General features: G+C 38.9%; 1 protein-coding gene across 8 annotated transcripts in view; it reads right to left on the bottom strand.

Moving 5' to 3' along the window:
* Positions 1-8,773: 8,773 nt before the first annotated feature.
* Positions 8,774-20,006, bottom strand: part of PKP4 (plakophilin 4) — a 100,493-nt gene continuing 89,260 nt past the window's right edge. For all 8 annotated transcript variants that reach the window (XM_075757409.1, XM_075757407.1, XM_075757411.1 and 5 more), the window contains 10 exons: positions 19,182-19,299; positions 18,488-18,679; positions 18,170-18,343; positions 17,332-17,482; positions 15,046-15,241; positions 13,043-13,127; positions 12,819-12,936; positions 11,153-11,284; positions 10,352-10,425; positions 8,774-9,755 (listed from right to left, as the gene is read on the bottom strand). In XM_075757409.1, coding sequence (XP_075613524.1) covers positions 9,507-9,755; positions 10,352-10,425; positions 11,153-11,284; positions 12,819-12,936; positions 13,043-13,127; positions 15,046-15,241; positions 17,332-17,482; positions 18,170-18,343; positions 18,488-18,679; positions 19,182-19,299 — 1,489 coding nt within the window. In that variant the 3' untranslated portion in view covers positions 8,774-9,506. The remainder of the gene's footprint in view (positions 9,756-10,351; positions 10,426-11,152; positions 11,285-12,818; positions 12,937-13,042; positions 13,128-15,045; positions 15,242-17,331; positions 17,483-18,169; positions 18,344-18,487; positions 18,680-19,181; positions 19,300-20,006) is intronic.

Below are 20,006 nucleotides of genomic sequence, written 5' to 3'. Positions count from 1 at the left end.
AAGACATGGCCACCTCACCTCCTTAGATCCTAACAACTGGCACACTGAGCTAGTGAACATATGTACTTATCAGATTGTGCTATGCTAACCATTTTCTTCTCCATAATATTTCAGCTCCTGGGGGAAGGACACAGTCAAAGTTTAGCTTAGCTTAAAATATGTAAACATGATTGTGTATTTTCTTGTCGTTTTAAGTACAGGCCATTAATTGTGTCTGTAAAGATATTCAGAACACACAGACTACTTTGCTGTAAAAAACCCAACCCTGAAATACAAGTTTTGACAGTCTTTTTTATATCCAACAGTACAAACCAGTGACCAGCAGGTCAGCGGAGGGGATTCTGCCCCTCTGCTCCGCTCTGGTGAGACCCCCCCCTGCAGTGCTGCATCCAGCTCTGGGGTCCGCAGTACAAGAAGGACACGGAGCTGTTGGAGAGAGTCCAGAGGAGGCCACAAAGCTGATCAGAGGGCTGGAGCACCTCTCCTATGAGGGCAGGCTGAGAGAGTTGGGGTTGTTCAGCCTGGAGAAAAGAAGGCTCCAGGGAGATCTAATTGTGGCTTACCAGTACCTGAAGGGCCTACAGGAAAGATGGTGAGGGACTGTTTATCAGGGAGTGTAGTGACAGGACAAGGGGTAATGGGTTTAAGCTGAAGGAGGGTCGATTTAGATTAGATGTTAGAAAGAAATTCTTTACTGTTAGAGTGGTGAGGCCCTGGCACAGGGTGCCCAGAGAAGCTGTGGCTGCCCCTGGCTCCCTGGCAGTGTTCAAGGCCAGGTTGGATGGGGCTTTGGGCAACCTGGGCTAGTGGAGGGTGTCCCTGCCCATGGCAGGGGGTGGCACTGGGTGGGCTGTGAGGTCCCTTCCAACCCAAACCATTCTATGACTCTATGAAACCTAGTAGATTCAGCTCAGTTTCGTTCCTTAATTTGACCTTGTCCCACAGGAGATACTTTTTGTGTGGTCAGGTCCAGAAGTTCACTTCCCATTTGATATAACTCTGTCGAAAACCATCCCTGTGCTATTTATTAATCAGAGGAAAAACATTTAAAAATATATTGTCTGATATTCAAACTAAAATAAGTAGGGGAGAAGCATGCATTGATGCAAATATCCCCACATACAATGTGTAAACCACACATGCCTCAGGACCTAGGCAGATCTCTTTCTACAGAGGTACTTGGGTTGTATTTACATTCCACTACTTTCATAAAGAAATACGATTGCTCTTCTGATGTTTTCTGAAAAAAAAAACCCCACAGCTTTGCAAATAGTAACGATCAAATTAAAGCAAGAAAATGAGAAAGTGTTTTACATCAAAGTTCCAGGTACTTGTCATTGCAATGGCCACTAAATACTGGAGATTTCAATAATTATTCTTAATCTGGCAATGACTCTAAATTTAACTTGTTTTACTAAAAAAAAATTCTCAGTAAGTATGTCAAAAGATTTGGTTTTCCTTCTCTTGCTGTTTTTAAGTTTCCCTGCTTTCTTGTCACTCTGCATTTCCAGTTCAGCTCATTAACCTAGGCATTAAGAAACTCAGTTTGGCCTCTTTGTTATCTTCACTTCTGAAGGTTAATGACAGAGTGTGCAAAGCTTTTGAAGAGACAAGCAGACTTCAGAGGTCTATTTTAATAGATTTATTTTTTTTTTAAATGTAGTATAGTAGCTCATGGACAGATAAAATATTTAAGCTATAGAATTAAAGCAATACATCTCAGGACCTAGTGTAACAATCCAGGAAGAATGCATAATAGAGATGGTCATTTGCACTAAGCTACTTTGGACAGGCACAATTCAAGCAAGTCAAAGACCAGCTGCGGTGCCTTTTTTTTCCCCTCTGCCTAGTGAGCCTTGGTAACAGAGATGAGCTGCTGACACATAACAGTAACAGAAGAAACAGCTCAGGAGCTTCACTAATGAGCTTGTTAACAGGCATAATCAATAAAGCCTAACTATGATCATGCTTGCCATGCAAGTGTACAGCATAATTCAGACCATGTTCTCAGCAGTGCCCTCTGTAGATGGGTACTTCAAAAACCTTACCATATCCTTGGTTTTTCTTTTTTTTTTTTTTTTTTAAGAACTGACCTAAGTGGGTTATTTTTATAGTTGAAGGGATGAGTTGCATTGCTGTGTCTTTTATGTTCCCTCAGTGTGGCAATAAATGATTACACAGACACAGAGGAAGGGTGTCCTGTGGACCAGTCTGAAGAATATGTAAAAAATGCTCAGTCTCCGTTCGCTGCTGGTTTTTGGCAGCAGCTAGAAGAAGCCTAGGGAAGAAGTACACCTTTTGTCTGGAGCAAGGGACTGTGTCAGTGATAGCAAAGAAGGTGTTAAAATGCTTCATTCTGGCTCTGTATAAAAGTTTAAGTTGATGAAATATTAGGTTTAGGGAGTCTAAATTCCTTGGTGTGGAAATAAATCTAGAAGAGCCTTAGTTGAATCAATACAGCAGTCAGACTTGGAGTTAAACTTTGTTGCACCAAGTGATTAATGTAATTTAAAAAATTACTTTATAACAATCCCCATAAACCTGAAAATATTAGGAAAACAGTTTGTTCCAAGTTATACGTCTATACCATGGCACTGGAGCAAAGTTTGTATTTTTCCCAGAATGTTTAAAAACTTCTATTGGAAATAGGCCCCAGGTGAATTGTATACACATGGATGAACGCAGGTATTTTTGAGATGAAGTTGGTTACAATTGTTTAGTGTTGTGAGATCTGGCTATATAAGATTCAATGAGAGGACGTGAACTGGTGTTGCCTATGCTGCAAGTTGAGCAAAACCCATGCAAATGCAGTCTATCAACCCAGACTTTTAGAAGTCAAAAATGAAATTCGGCAGCTTATTTCCCCCAGTAACTCATTAAAAATAATGTGATACGTATTTTTGATCTTCGGAAATGCTGTTGTCCACCATAAATCTAGCAACAGCTAGGTCAGACAAAAGACCTGAGCACTTTGCTCCAACAGTGACCTGTTGGACTTGGTGAGGAGGTAGGACAGATGTATTAAACTCTCACTACCTTCAGTGACTGTATTAATGAATACAAGAAGGATTCACCTAGTAATTTTTCAGTGTACATGACATTTTAATATCCATATTATCATATTAACCTGGGGCAAGGGGATATATGTGTTACATGTTCAGCGTTCCTTTTTTTTTTTTCCTTCTTTCTTTTTTCTCCTTTAGCACCTTCAAGTATACCTCTGTTAGACTTACTGTTTCTTTAGTATTTGACAAAAAAGTAATTAGTTTTTAGAGTCCTTTCCCAAGTAAACTTTTTTCTTTTTGGAAGAGTTTACTGTATTTTTTTTCCATTTAACCAAATGTTTTGATTCTTTTCCTTATTTGTACATAATTGCAGCCTTTTGAAGGATTGATGTTTACCTCTCCCTTATTCTGTTATCTTGCTCTTCAATCATACTAGCTTTTTTATCTTTTTGAAATGTCTGGATAGATATTATGCATTTGCTTTGTGCCTTTAATATAGTGTCAGTAAGTACTCTTCCTTCCATTCATGAACATCCCTTTCACAGTGCTTTTTGAATTTATTTTTTTTAACAAACTTGCAGTTTTTATATACTCGCTATTTTGCATTTAAACATCATAATAATAGATATCTGGCATTTCCTTAGCCTTGTTTAAAAGAATGAAAATGGAATAGTGAAAAGGACAGTGCCTGAGTACTAATTCCAATACACTGTAGTCACCGCTTGTGCCATTTCAATTTCATCAGTTTGGAGCAGGATCCGGGTATTCAGGAGCAAGTCCAGAGTTACTTGCCTTCTGATGGAGACATTATGGAGAAATTACTACTTTTTTTTTTTTTTTAGGAAGAGATTGCTCCCCCCCCCCAGTGGCAATCTGTTATGATGTGTAAAAAAGTAGTTTGGGCATCACACCATAATGTGGTCTTTTCCCAGTCTACACAGAGGTAATCGAGATCTCCCATTACTGCTGTATTTCCTGAACTTGCAGTCTTAAGCACCGTCCTCATCCTCTTAAATCACTGCTGTTCTTGCTTGGCAGTCAGTGATAACAGCTGTAACTCGTATTTCCTGCTCAGGCCCAGAGAGCTTGTTTAAGAGAGAAGTAAGCATCCTAATCCAACCAGGCTTCTCAGATGTACATACATCTGTAGTCTTGTTTTCAATTTCTTGGTAACCCTTTAAATTGGGAAGTTTTTCCCCCTCCTTCTTCAGATGGTTCCTCACCATTTGCTATCTATCTGAGTTCTTGCCAACTTGTCTTATTCTTTTCTTGAGGACATCAAGCTTTTATGCTTTGCTTCAAAGACTGCTTCATTCTGACTTGTGTACTCTTCGGAGCCTGTTGCATGTCCCTAGACTTTGATTTATAAAAAAAAGTTTTAAAAGTAAGTATGTCAAACCAGAAGCCAATGGTATTCTTCAGAGATCTTCAGCTCATCTTTGGAAACTTAATAAACTGCAAGAATCACCTAAAGTTTCTCATTTAGTTGTATGGTCCTGCATCTATTAGACTTACTGAGACAACCTGACCGAGGTTTTGAGAAGAGATACAAATACCAGATGTATCAAAAGAGGTGCAATATGAGGCTCAAAATTTAGTCACAGAAATTCACAATGAAAGTTCAACTTGGCATTTGTTTTCAGAGCTTATGAATGCTATTGTTATTCCTATCACCATTATCATTATGTTACTATCTCAGTGATATTTCATTGACTTTATATAAACATGAGCTGCCATCAGATGTAAATTCAGTGAAAAAATATCAGATGGTAGAAAATAAAGGCCATGCTTTCTTTCTGACGAACTGTTAATTCCATATGTGGCAACGTACGATGTTAGGGGCTATAGCATAAGGTTCACATGAGCTGGAGCTTTGTTCCTGAAAAAAGGCGCAGAAAAAATAACCCTACTCTTGTCAGCAATTTACATGGATCTCAAAAGGTGTAGTACCTTCGCCTGGCTTACTGTGGGTCAGCTTAGAAATTACCTGACGTATATTTTTTCCCTCATGGATGATTCTGTAATTGAGATCATGCTACTATGTAAAAGTTTCTGAATACCTATTTACAGGATTTTTCTTCTGTATAATTTTAGTACAGTCAGCCTAACCAAGGTTTAATTTGTAATTTGTTGAATTAAGTGTAATGGGCTATGACACACTATGACAACTGTATATTTTAAATAATTTTGTTGCTTTTTCCATTTTATAGGATGCATAGCAATTTCTCCCATTGAAGTCTTTTTAGGCCTGTATACATTAGGCTTTTGGAGGCCTAATGCTGCTGTGCTTATGCTGATATTCAGCTTGATCGTGGCCTGCAGAGAACCGAGGTTTGCTTGGAAAACAGGAGTGCCACTGTGGGCTAGTTAGTCTGTTCTGGTTTATTGATGAGGGGCTAGTTTCTTGTTGGTGAAGGCTAGTGGATCTTTTCAAATCTACAAGACTGACATCTCACTAGGTGGTGATCATTGTTAGGAAGGCAACATTGTGCACGATAGCATGACAGGCTTAAACTTCAGTAATAGCTGTCCAGTTCCAAGGACTGATGGAGTGAAGCAAATGGTGCAGCCAGAAATGAGTCCTTGCCTTGTTTTTGCCTCATAGCCAGAAATGAATCCTTGCATCTGTATGCCACAGCAGTGTGAAGATTCCTCCAGTCCCTTTTATCCAGCCTTACCTACGAGAAATTTCATAGCTGGTGTCAAAACGACAGCTTTCCTTCTAAGCCCTTTACTGCTGTTGACAGCTGCAATAATTTACCCATGGCCACAAAACCATAGTTTTGGTTTTTTTAAAAGTTGATTAATGCTTATATTGTTACCTTTTATGAGCATTAGTCTTTCTTACAATAAGTCAAACACAGAATGCACAGGACAAGTATCCTTGGCTGGGATGTTTTCTCTTCAGTTAAGCCAGTGTCTCTTCGCTCTGGTAGGCTGAAGAGTTTGTCTTCTCCCAGTGTTCACAATGCTCCTTCTTATAGCTAAATCTTGTTTTTCTGCAGAACTCATCTCTTCTCCCACCAGTCTCATGAATATCTCTCTCTCGCTACCCTGCAAAGTTGGGTTTGGCTGTGAAGGTTTCATTTCACTTGGCAGTTTATCCATATTCGTTGGGCCTGTTCTGACTTCGCAGAGCTGTGTTGTCATGCCACAGCCTGGTGTTCTCACTGCAGCTGTACGCCTCTGCGAAAGTGTCTAGAATTAGCATTTTAGGATATACCCTAGATCTTTGTGCTACACGATGATGAGCTGCTCCATTTTGCTCCCTTTGAGCATACCGGAGAAATTTTACAAGGCAGTGCAAGACTGCAGCACTTCGATTTAACTTCAGATTCAGGGGACTCGGTGTGAACCCAGCTTGGGCAGAAGCCATCTGCAGACTAACCTAAATCCTAGCGGAACAGATGAAGTGCATGGTGGTTAAAAATGTTACATACAGTATCTGAGGAAAGGTACAAGCTGGCTACAATTTGCGTATACTCTTCAAGACAACTAACAGGAGTCAGAATCATCTCATGAATTCTGTCCTGAAAAAAAATTTATTTGTCCTTCTTGTATGTAACTGTATCACCAGTTAACTGTATCTAACTTGCTAACTTGTTCATAATGGACACCTCTCATTCAGGCAGGAGTAAAGTCCACCAAAAAACCCCAAAACCCACCCAAAACCCAAACCAAAACACCAAACTCCAAAAAACAACAAAAGTATCTTTTTAGGGGCCAGGATTCTTTTGAGCTTATTTAAATAACAAACCTAATTGAGTTAGCATTCATCTCCTTTTTAGGCGTATTGTATTTAGGCTTTTCACAAGAGAGCCATGGACATGTGTTACTTTAAGCATTTAAGCACTCGTTTCTCATTCTTCTCTGGCACTTGGTGAGCACAACTGTTTCACCAAGGTCAGTGCTACTTCCAGTCACCCTTTGTGGGAGTTACTGACACAAAAGGACACATACAAGCCTGTTGCTGAGTTTCACTGCACACCACTTCGATCTGTTATAATCCGAATTACATTTAACTCCCTACTTTTGAAGCTGAATTCCTTTTTTCTTTCACCATATTTACAATTATTAGAAAGGTGGAAACAAAGCACTGAATTTCCCAGGGTACCATTAATATTTAACTTCCAAATTAGCATCACCTTCTCCTAAGGACATCCACTTTCTCAAAAAGTTAACAATTTTTATCTCAGTGGGGTATCAATCTGAATACAAAATTGTGAATACAACACATTTTAAAAGCACTCAGCTTAAATTCATGGTCCTGGCATTCTGAAACAGCCCCAAAAGCCAGACTGGACTATGAAAGTGAACAATGAGATGAATTTGTGCCCTATTTCTTCCCCACTTCCACACATTGTCTGAAACTACACATAAAGGGAAATTAACCAACAAATATGCTGTACAGGTAATTTTAATCAGTATAGCACCAAGACATAATGTGTAAAACCACATAAATAGACCAATAAAACCAGAAGAAAACCAACATAAGGAACTCTCTCTCTATATATATATTCTACAGCATGAAAGATCCACATCGGGGTGCTGTCCCGAATCTTGCTGGTTTTGATCTTGATGAAACTGCCTCAGATGAGAAGCAGAAATCATTCCATCATACATCTGTCCCTCTTTTTTGAAGCGTTATTAGCAGATTCAAAGAAGCAAGTAATAACAGACTATGACCCTTTCCATCAATTATTTTGTTATCTGAAGGTAATGTAAATCTTCCTGGGACAATGAAATGCCAAATTAAGTGTATGTGGCTCAAAGAGCTCATCACCTTTGGTAGGTTACAGGATACCAGGTAATCAACACTGATCTGCATTAGCCTGCATACTGAAGCTTGAATGTGACTCTGAAGGTGGAACAAGGATGAAAGATCAGTGGCAAAGTTACTGTTACAAGAAACAAACTTGAAGGCAAGTAAATGTAAACTATTTTCTATCTTAAAAGAAAAAATGAAGTCATCTTCTAGGAAAGGAAAGGCACCATCTGCACAACGCTGGCCCTCAGCAACACACGTTGCGCTGCAGCCAGCGGGGAACTGCATGGCTGCGTATGGCAGTTTGACCTCACTCGCTATTTTACGGTGCTCTTCACCCCTTCATTTCTTTTCCCTTTTACAGTCTGGCGGCCAAAGTAGCCCAATCAATTAAGGAAAAGTGAATTTGCCTTGTAAGCTAAAATTGGAGCAGTTCTTACTTTTTCTCATTTCACGGATGCAATCAGCATATTTGGAAACACTGAAAACCAAAGAAAAGTGCAATGATGGGGAACAATAATTACGATAACAGACAGTATAAAGATAACAGACTCTACGGCATGAGGAAAGTATGTGATTTAGTTACTCAAAATAATCAAAGATTTTTATTGTAAATAAATCCAAGCAGAATGTAGTCAAAATGGAGACTATAATTTCTATGACAGAAAGATCATCATAATTTTCTTGGGGAGAGCAAGGGGAGGAGTAGAGGAGCGATGGGAAGAAAACAGAGTTCAAGTTCTGACATACCTTGGATGGCCCAAATCAAAAGTAAAAATACTGGTCTAAGGAATAACAAGAGGACAGTGCGTAGCTTCACGCTTTGGTCTGCCAGCCTCACAAATTCAGAATATATGCACTGAAGAAAGCTGGGAAAATGGCCCAAATGTTTTGATATATTTAACCTGCTTAAAACCATGCAATTAGATTTCATTTTCATGGTATTTGTTTCCAAATATCACACACAGAAAATTAAAAAAAAAAAAAATGAACAGGGAACAGCTTTCCATGGATGAGACGTCCATATTTATTGTTATTCCATGTGCATAGAAAATGGCAGTGAAGTTTCTTATGAAATAGGCAGGGAATGGGAGAGGTGTAGATATACTGGACTGGACTTTGTGCTTCAAAATTACACTATTCATTTTTAAAAGTTTGTTTTTTTTTTTTAAATTTATAACATCTTCTTGGATTTTTTTTTGTGCATGATGTTTCAAATTCCTTTTAAAATGACACACTGCATTACAAATGGATGGCACTTTAAACCAATGTGGCATTTCCATATTTACACCAACCAAAGAAATTTACAAGACGTAATAGCATACAATCTTGACATTTAGTAATAGCAAGAAAACAAGGGCATCCATTTTATTTTTTCTGTACAAACTATCAGAACAAGACTTTTATTCACATAAAAAAAAAAAATCAGCTTTAATTTGCTCTGACCTACACTTTCCAAATTCATTTTACTCAATTCTCAAACCTTTCATCACATCGCCCACACCCTCACCAGACTACAGGAGCTACAAGTAATTATACCTAACATCTAAACAGAGCAAAACCCCATCTTTTCCAGTTTTCTTCCTGACAATTCCTCACTCAAAAAAACAACAAAAAAATTTCCTTGTTCCTTCTTTTATTTCACTTTCACGTTTCATACCCAAAACAACAAATGAGGCCATTCCATTTCTTCTCAAGCAAGATGAGAAATACACTGTTGTTTTTTCTCTTTGATGCTACACCCAGGAGTCCGGTGAACCTGGGTACTGTTCTGCTCTATAAGAGGATCGTCTGGTGGAATAAAAGTCTACATAATTTGTGGTTGATTTCAGTCCATATTGTGTTGTGTAATCTGAAGTAGCAGGAAAGTGAACTCGATCATCAAAGTATGGATCTTCATAGCTATGTGGGGACTGCAAGTATAATCTGTACGCATCATAGTTTTTTCTGTTGGTATCTTCTTGACTGTAGTACAATTGCTGATGCTGTTGACAAAATGATAGAAAAATAAGCTTTCGAAATTTAATTAGCAGAGAAAATACTTGTTTCTCAGACTTACACACATTATACAGAACCTGTCCCTACCAAATTAAGTGCAGCTCTACCAATGATGATAGTAACATAGGTTTCAAACCTCCATGAAATGTACCTAATTTTTAAATGAAACTAAACGGAGGAAAAACCTCTAAGCCTGCCTGTATGTCTCCTTCTGCATTCACTGGGAAGACAGTAACTCCAAAAGTAGGAATTTTACAGCATAAGTAGGAAGTACAGAACCTGACTGTACCTACCCCAAAAAAAAAAAAAAAGTCAAGTCAGGAAAGTGGTCTCAGATCTCACCATAAGAAGAACGTGCTAAAATATGCGACTATAAAAAGAAAACACAGAGATAACAGAAGTACATAAGCAATTATCAGTTTAAGTGCACTGATGCCCAATAACAAATTACCTATGCTATGGATATACTCTGTAAAAAAGCACTCAAATATTACGAAGTATACTGCAACTCCCTTAAGTTCCATAAGCACTATATGCTGAGTCTTGCTATCAGTGACATTTCAAAGTAAAATTTTGGAGTCACCTGTAGTCGTCTGTTTTGTTCTCTTGCTGGTGAGGAATAGGAACTGATGTAAATTGGTGAAGGTTTGCTGGAACCTGTGAGAAAACAGTTTATGGCATAAACGTCTTTATTCTTTCGTCTATAAGTCTATTTGCTCCTATTTTACCTAGAAGAAATTATGTAGCACCCAAACAATTAAGTCTGCAGCTTTTAGTATCTACTAATAATACAATATAATAATATAGGCAAATTTTGTCCCTCAGCAGTAGTTAAATTGAAACCAAGAGGCTTTTTTTTGTGTTGCTGGTTTTTGTTTTACAGACTAATAACCTTTAAAACAAGGAATTTCCTTCTCTTTATTCACTGTCATCTCTATTGTTTTTCAACTTGTGTCAAGTAGTAAGAAGGAAAAGGGAGATCGAAGAAGAGAATAAATCTTGTATAATTTAATAACATAATACTATATACTGCACAGTATTATTTCTAACGTAGTAGTAATTATATATATAATGTGCATAGTGAAACAATTTTCTGTAATAGGATTTTAAATGAAAATAAAAATTCCAAACACCTCTCATCTCCCCGATACATAAACAGATCTTCCCTTATTCTGGTAATGTGTGCAATTTTAAAGAAAACAGCAGAGACAGATGAAAAACCTGCTTTGTTCCACATGCAATGATTATAGTGAATAAAAATGGGAAACAACATTAAGTAGTAACAAGCCTGCTAATGCAACAGTCCATATTACGATTGTATAAACTCCTCATATAAGGAATATTTACATATTCCAGTTAAAAGTTCACCTAACTGGTATCTTACCAGTATATATGTCTTTATGCGTAATGACATCGCCTTGATTATTATAATACTGCATAGACGGTTGCGTTCTATCATATTCAGAGCGGGGTTCTCTAATTCCTAATAAAGCCGGTGATGAGGACGTGCTGCCAACTATGAGAAAAGGAAGATTATCAGAAAGAAAGATTATCAGTAAATACCACAAAAGCCTTTCCCAAACCCAGCCTTCTCTTTATTCTCTCCTCATCCCTTCCTCCCTCGGGGATTAACAAATGAGAGAGATGTGGCTAATGGCCAAAGCTGGTGCATAGTTCTTCCTGGATGGAGAACCTCAATGACAAAAGCTATCAACAACATACCACGAGATTATAATTGTATATTTAATGGTGAGTCACTGCTCTGTAATGCTTACAATTGAAATAGAGACTTCACCCATTTCAGTTTGCATATGACATAATTTGTTTGCATTTAGAAGATGATACTCCTGCTCATGTTTGTGATTTTATGTAGAGTTATACTTCAACAGAATCTTTAAGTCCATCCTATCACTTGGGACAGGACAGAAAAATTTAGTCTGCCTGGCTGAAGTGATCCACGTGCACACTCATGTTACTGTTCTTTGATTAGCATGCAGAAGTGCATCTTGGACATTTAGTGCTCCAGTTGGCCGACAATCATCACAAGATCATAACCATGGATTACTTACATTATATTCTTATAGTGAACAGCTGAATCTCTGCTGTAGTTGTAGAAAGTTTGTTCTGCTAAATCTTCCCTGTTTTACAGACCACTCAGGTTTTGTTGGCTTAGAAAGACTCCAGTAACAGAGGATAGAAATACTTAAAAATAATTTCTAGAAATTTTGCTTCAAAATATTAATCAATGATACCTTCTTCCATTAGCTGTGTCCATTACATCCTATGTCACAATTTTGTGTTATTATGGATGGTTTAATTACTGATATGATCCTGGCATATTCACGGCTAAAAAAGCTAAATTTGGGGGTGTTATTGAAATTCTGACACAGGTCAATGTAATGCGTGTGTTAACAATTGAGCGACTGAAACGAGAACAACTGTTAGAGGCCAAGTGTCTTGCTCATCCTAATGGGACATCACATAATTGGGAAGGAAAGCAGGTTCCTCACTATCAGCCTGTTGCTTTCTGCGCTATCAAGTACCCGCGTTGTGTGAGGCTGCCTCTACGACGCCAAGCCGCGCACCACAGGAGTGGCTTTATCGAGGGAAGCAGTTGGTAGAAAGTCCAGGCGCGCACCCTGTCTAACCTGGTGCCATGGACTGAGCGCTCTTCGCAGCTGGAGTGTACCGGTGCATGGAAGCACCATCTGGTTTCGGTTCATCCAAAGGGAATACAGTTCACACGTTCGGAGACTGCTGTTTGATTTGCATTAAGGAGTAAGTGGGCAGGTTTGCTTCAAAGTGCTCCTTATCCAAACTAAAACGCTAATGTAGAGACATCCACCAATCCTGTGGTACCTGAAGCCTGCCGACAGTAACAGCTAAGGTAACACGCACAGTACATGAAGTACTTACGTTTAAATACAGAGGGGAGACAGCATGACCGCCGTGTTTTAGATAGAATTAGCAGTAACTGAGAGGCTGTCCGAGTTAAAAAAATGGGATGCCAGGTACCCCTTCAGTAAATCTCTTTACATTTCTTGACTGACCTGACTGTATGACAGGTGACATCTGCTGATTTGTTGTTGATAAAGAAGGATGTGATTTGAATCTCTCTCGTTCCAGTGTTGATACTGGTGTAATAAAATGACTTTGATTCCATCCATCCTGTGGAGTGGCAAAAAGAAAAAAACATCAAAATAAATAGCTTTTCTCATTAAATTAAGAGTTTTTGTAGAACTACTTTCCAGTGTCAGCTAATTTTGTAATTTACCTTTTTATAAATGCTACGGAGATCTCGGTATTGCCATAATGTATTCAGTACCTGGGCGGCTGCCTTGACAACTTTCAGTGATGATCTAAGTAAAGAATATTACAATATTAGAAAGCCACTTTTTTTCCACTTAAAGAACAATGTTCCTGAGCTACATAACAGCTTAAACCTTGATGCTGTGAAGCAAGGCAGGTCATCTCTCCAGGGGTCAGTAATGCCTGCCTGCATTACCACAGTGTGAACACAGCTGTGTCAGCAGCCTCCACAAAAGGCAGGTGCAGAACCTGATTAAGCATGATCATTTCCCTCTCCGGCCTAGAAAATGTCTCTTCAGGTCCCCCACGTGGGGAATACAGATAGAAAGGTTGAGATAGCTGCTGTCATTGTTTGCAAGAATTAAAAATCATGAAAAGAAACATTCTATTTAGTGCATTTCATAAAAACTGAGACTATGTACTTTAAATCATTGTACAAAATTCCTAGCTGTAGAAAAAGACTAAACAAATAAAAGAGAGCTGATACTAAAAGTCCCCAGACATCCTTGTAGCAAGACTTTGTTCTCAGTTCTGTGTTGCACTACAGAAAACTTACTGGTTGTGAAAACGCTTTTCCACTCTCAAGTGCACGGCTAGGAAAACTGCTCTAGCTGTCTTTTTAAAGAGAAATGGTGGTAAGCTGGTAGTGGTACTGAAGCAGTGGTTTAACATGAAATGCCACAGCAAGAAATCTGTGTTAAACATATGCCTTTTTCTGTCACTGTGAAGATTCATCCAAATACAGTTTTTGAAAGAAAAGACTGGAAAAAAAAAATGGAGCCGATAGTGTTAATCTATCAGTAGGCACTGTTAAAATGGTCACAGGATTTTAATTTGTTTAGCATACCCTGTTGCCTCAAATCTAAGTGCCGATGCATCTTTACACGTTGTCTCCACAGATCAATGAGGCCATATAAAGGATCACTGCATTCACACCTGCACTTGAACTGAGTCTGTGTCCCTTGAACATATAAAGTATTATAAATTGTGGCTACTCACAATATGGCCTGCAGTTCCTTGTGAGACAAAGACTTTGTTAAAAATGCAGTATGTTTAATTCATGCTGACCAACTTCCCTGAGAAGAGATCCTTTTCTCTCCTTTAACACCTGATTAATTTACCGCTGGGAACGGTACCCAGGGCTTTCTGCTACCCACAGAAAGGAGGTCGGGGGTATCCTGGTTTACACAAGAGTCCTGCTAATACGATTTGCATCAGTCACATTGCTGAGGAGTACAGAGCAGCGATGCTGGCCAAAGCCGGATGGGGTCCAGGAGGCTGGCTTCGTGCTGACCCTGCACCACGCGGGAGCCGTTACACGTTCCTGTTCCTTGATGCTCAGCTGTCCAGTTCCGAAAGGCTGCATTACTACTTCATAAACACAGTGCCCAGCCAAGCCCTGCACTGAACTCGGCCAACAAAACCGCTAGCACAGGGGGTGGCACAGCCATAGCCGAATAAGTCTGCAGGCAGCCAGGTCTTCTCAATCAACACTTGTTTTGCAAGATAAAATCCCACTGGCGAGGTAAAGTGCTCGGTGGGCCAAGTCTTCCTTACAACCTATCGAATGGCCATGTCAAATATAATTGATAGCTATTGTGATATGTCCTGACAAAGGTGCTAACAACATATCCTCACTTTGAAAAGCTCTAAATATTCTATTACTCTTGTAGGTGTTTAAAAGGGGACAATTTTTTTTAATACCATTTAACCTGAATAGGCCCCACTGATGTGGTTACTGCGTGCAACTCTAAAAGCCTCCAAAAGCTTTAGATAAAGAATACACCCTAAGAGAATGGTGTTACCGACTGCCTCTTCTTTCCCAGCGTGATTCAGACTTCGGTAGCTACTCAGATCAGGACTGCAAAAGCAGATCCTTTTTGTACTAAAAAAACCATTTCCTGGATTCTTAAGCATTTTAAATGGAATAGAGAAACAGTTTAGGTATGAACTTTGTTGCCTACTTGCCTGTCACCCCTTCCTTTTGTTATGTTCACCAGCTTTTCTATTCCTCCAGTGTCAGCAAGGGCTTTGGCGTTTTCCATGTTTTTACTAGTGACCTCATGCAAAGCACAGCAGATTGCTGCTACCGTCTCATCAGACAATATGCTTGGACCATTGCCTCCTGGAAGTCGATTGACCAGATCTCGCATAGCATATTTACCTATAAAAACACATCAACAGAACCAAGTAAAAAAATACATTTTGGTACTCAAGATTTGAAATTCTAGGACTCATCACAAAACTGCATCTGAAAGCCATAAAAAGAAAACACAGGATCAAAACAATGGAAACCTTCCAAGAATTCACATTTTACACAGACTCAAGAGAGATTTTTTTCCTTTTAGCTTAAAAATGCGAATAGTTGCACTTTTACATTAAAACAGGAACATTTGTAAACAGGAATGATTTGGAGAAAGCAGAATCATTCAAAGAAAAATGTTAAGCTGTTATGATTGAAGGAGTGGTGCACATTCCTAGGCTTCATTTATGGGAGGGTTAAAGAAATCCTTACGGTAACGTTGAATTTTTTTCTTTCAGACATGCTGTTCACCGCATTTGTTACCCATAAGAAATCAGGTCTCAGCTCTTTCAGATTTCAATTACTGCCTGATGCACAGGAATACTCGCACTCCCAGCAAAGGAAATTAAAGCTAAGTAATTTTTTTCCCTGTTTAGGCTGTGCCCTTAATTGAACGACTAATTGATTTTATTGAAGATGTGTATTTTCACATAACAGTGAATAACGAATAAGCTTTACACAAAGCCACTAGCTATCTATTTGCGTAACGTACCCAAGGAAAAAAAAAAAAGTATCCAAAAAAGGAATTTGCAAACAAAAGGAACAACTTTTCAAACGCACTGGAAAACTATCACCAACAATGCTGTGTACATTAATACCCTGTCACTGCCAATCTTTCAGCAAGCTCGTGAACACGTGTTTGCACATACCAATTTATATTGTTACTGGTTTGAGTCCTCAATCTCTTATTTTCTTCAGAGTTTAGACCATTTAAACCCATTATTCCTGCCCCTACCAACAGCAGTAAAGATGCATAAAACAGATCACTAGCATGGGGCAATACATGACTCACTTCATGTCTCAAAATATTTTATACAAAGGTGAGTTTCAGAGTGTATCTGGAAAGGCAGCAATTCTTTCATCGTTAAGGCTTTGACAGGGAGAGGAAACAGGCGGAGGTGCATTCCTGAACTGCAAAGTCCTGCAGGAAGGGGAAAAAATACTGAAAAGAGAACATCACTTGAGTATGACCTGTACATGGCTTGTGCTATGGAACAGAATTTTCTTTTTATTAATTTCTTGTGGAGGTAATACCTACACTGCCAGAAAACATGTTCTGAACATCCAAGATGGAGAAGCTTCAGAAATATGTAACACAATTCTGTTCACCTGCATTTATCTTTCTGAGAACAATGATACTCTTATCTGTATAAACAGTTGTAATACACTTATCCCACTAGCCTACAACACAGAAAAAGCTTCTGTAACAAAAATGAAACTTTTTTAGATCATGACATGTGTTAGCAGGGTTCATTTAGGCCACAGCACTCTGAAGCTGAGGCATGTTCAACTCTTGCCATAATAGACTGAGATTCCTGATCAAGGCAGGAAAAATGTTGGTTGTTTTTTTTTTTAATGCTAGATGAGAAAGGAACAGATCAATACTTAAAGTATTAAACATTAAAATTGACAAAAGGGAAACAGTAAGATTTTCTAGAAAGCACCCTTGTTGATTACTTACTTCAGCAAAGACACATATATACTGCTCTATATCTGGGTTTTCGTGGAAGAGAAGATTTCTTCCCTCTCTCCCTACCCAATACTATTACAGTATTTACTGATGTACTGGCAGCAGAGCTGTCCTATCCTCCTAGGATATGTAAGGGACCTTGAAACCCTCTGAGAAGGTTACCATTTAGCTCCAAGGAAGCAGAGTTGTGTTTTCCATCATATTTTGTCCTGATAGATTCCTGTCCAGTTTAGTTTAGCTGAGGTGACTTCCATCCCTTGTAAAGAGATTGCCAGGCGAGATGGCTAAAGGCCAACTAAAATGTCAATACTACTCTGAAAAGCTACTGCTGTCAAAAAGATGAATTTCTGTGACATGACTGACATGATACAGTAAAATCAAGTATGCTGTTTCTATTGGTAGAATCTCATCCTAGTATTTTCTCCACACAAGGTGTGACGTGTTGGTAATCTTGTTTTCTTCAGTACAGTCCTGTACTCACCAATAAGCTCCTTATTCCGAACATCTAACGCCATGTTCCTTAAGGCCGTTGCCACAGATGACACAACTCTGTCATTGTCCATTCTCAGCAGCTCCACCAGGATTGGTAGTCCTTTTTCTTTTCTTACGGCAGCTCGAATGTACGCTGCGAACTATAATAAAACTCCAGTTACAGACATAGTACAACATTCTGATTGAAATAACCTCTTACTAAATGGTAATTTTGAAGTATGTTGGGGACATTTTCCAAAGAAAAGATGATGTGTTAAATGCATCTTTTCTATTATAAAGGGTTGGCACTCTGTTGTTTTTCACTCGTTCCTCTTACAAAGCAATATTTTTAAAAAGTGGTCTAATGGACAATATATCTTAATAGATGACAAATTATTGAAAAGGGAACAGGTTCTGGTTTTTTTTGTTGGGGTTTTTTGTCTTTTTTTAAGACCCATTTTATAATGGTCATAAAATGAAAAAGTCTTAGCTGCTTTTCTACAGCAAAGGAAGCAATTAACTTTTTTTTTTAATCTCTCCATGACAAATATATAACATTAATAAAGTGTTCTCACGTGGTGCTTTTGTAACATATTGTATACAAGGGCCACAAGCAAGAACGTATGGAAATAAGCAATACAAAGAATAAAACAAATACAAACAACTTATTTATGCTGGTCTTATTTTGACAGTATCTTCACACCAGAACTCACAGCTAGAAGAGGCTAGAAGATTATTTTGACCTAATAAACAGAAAAAAGCTTTCTTCCAGTGTGTATTTAAAATAAACTGTACCAATTTACCCGTCTAAAATACAGATATAGGAGGAAGAGTAGGAACTCAGATACCTTCCAGTTGCCCGCAGAAAGATTCTGGAGAGATCCTGCAGAGCCCTCTAGAGTAGCTGGATTGGAGCTTTCTGCTAGAAGCGTCAGGTACGGTTTCACCACAGATGGGTGCCATAGCATTTCCACCCCTTTAGGAGACTTGGAAAATCCCGGTATAGGGCCAACTCCATCCCACTGAGAAATGAACATATATTTGTAACCACATGAGACCTCTATATTTTCATTCAACATATGTAGTTTTTCTTCAAGCTATGTACTCCCCCCCATCATTAGCTAAACTACAGTTGATATATTTGTAATACAAAGACAATGGCAAACCTGATCCTCCTGTGAAGTTTTTTTTTTCTTCTTCTTTTTTTTCCCCCAGCAACTTGGCTCTGAATCTTTGCTAGGTGATTCTTTTCCTAACAAGTCATCCAATTCATTGATTCCTAGCAAACGTGCCTGAGGTACCTCCAGTTCCAGACGGTAAGACAAGTTTCTCAAGGTGCACACAGAGTTTTCCACTGTCTGAAAGTAAACCAGAAAGATGTCATGTAATCGGTTACTTTCTCACATAGTGATAAAGCAAACCAAACAAATTAGGCAGAGGTAAAAAGGCATTTGGAGCACAAGCACCAAGTTGCAATTCTGGGCCTTGGGCATTCCTTTGTCTGTTTCTCTGGGAAAACTGCAATCTTTCTCCTGATATCCTCAAATATCGGAATATTTGTAACAGTAATCTCTACTATAGCAGCTTATTTTTTAGTATTTTGAAAATGAAAAGCACAAGAGCTTATTATTATTGTATTAAAGAATGAATACTCCAGCACTGATGAAAATGAAAAGCACAGAACAAGTTACACTGTATTATGCAACAGAATTTGATTGTGCATCAGCAAACTGGGGTTGGGAGAGAAGACCAGTTGAGCTAAGCACATCACAGTGCTAAAATACACTGTACAAACCCCAAAAGATCCTATCAGACATACAGCTTAGCACTAAAACTCACTTCAATGAAATGTGCACGCACCTTGCTGTCATAATCTGATGTGTTCACACACGTGTGGATCACGTATAGCAGTGAATCAACCAGGCCTTCGCAGGACCTCATCTGCTTCCGTGCTTCTTCACCTGCGGAGCTGAGATTTCTAAAGGGTTGAAATGATAAAGGAACACAGTGTATTCACAGACAGACACGCACACCATCATTTCATTACATAGTTTGTGGAGGGTTTTTATACAGCTGACTGATAACTGACTTTGAGAAGTTAAAAGCAAACATATCCTTCTGTGCAGCACCCCACTCCCAATTCTTAGAAAAGATAAATACGGTTCCAAACTGCAATTTCAAGATAGGAAGGACTCACTGACAAAACTGGCTGTGAGTAGAACGCCTTTCCCACAGACTTTTCCATCCCAAGCCCTCTCTGTTGTCCATGCCCAAATCTATGGTTGGTATGTGCTGTGGGATGGATTGCTGAGTCTGTGTGCTAGAAATACCCTTTGTTGCCCCTTTTTTGAATTGGATCCATTCAGTGATCTGTTCTGTGGTGCAGCCTCATTAACATTTGTAATAGTGCTACGTCAACTGAAGTATAAATGTGTAAATGTATAAACTGGAACGTGGGGAAAAGAAAAGGCTGCACTGTGCTTTAGAATAGCAGCAAAGGATGTACACAAATATTTGCCTTCAAGCTTGCCCCGAAGCTTACACCGAGACTGGATGCACACTGAAAATGGGACTGCTGCTAAAAAAATGCCACCGTGCCTGGCCACAGAGGTGCTTTTTCTCTAGAAAAAAATGTTGGCACCACTATGCTGGCACAACCCTATGTTCAAAAGCAGTGCAAAACAA

Source organism: Balearica regulorum, chromosome 6, assembly GCF_011004875.1.
Source record: "Balearica regulorum gibbericeps isolate bBalReg1 chromosome 6, bBalReg1.pri, whole genome shotgun sequence".
NCBI lineage: Eukaryota > Metazoa > Chordata > Aves > Gruiformes > Gruidae > Balearica > Balearica regulorum.
Note: the sequence above shows the minus strand (reverse complement) of the source record. Positions and strands in the feature narration are given on the sequence as shown.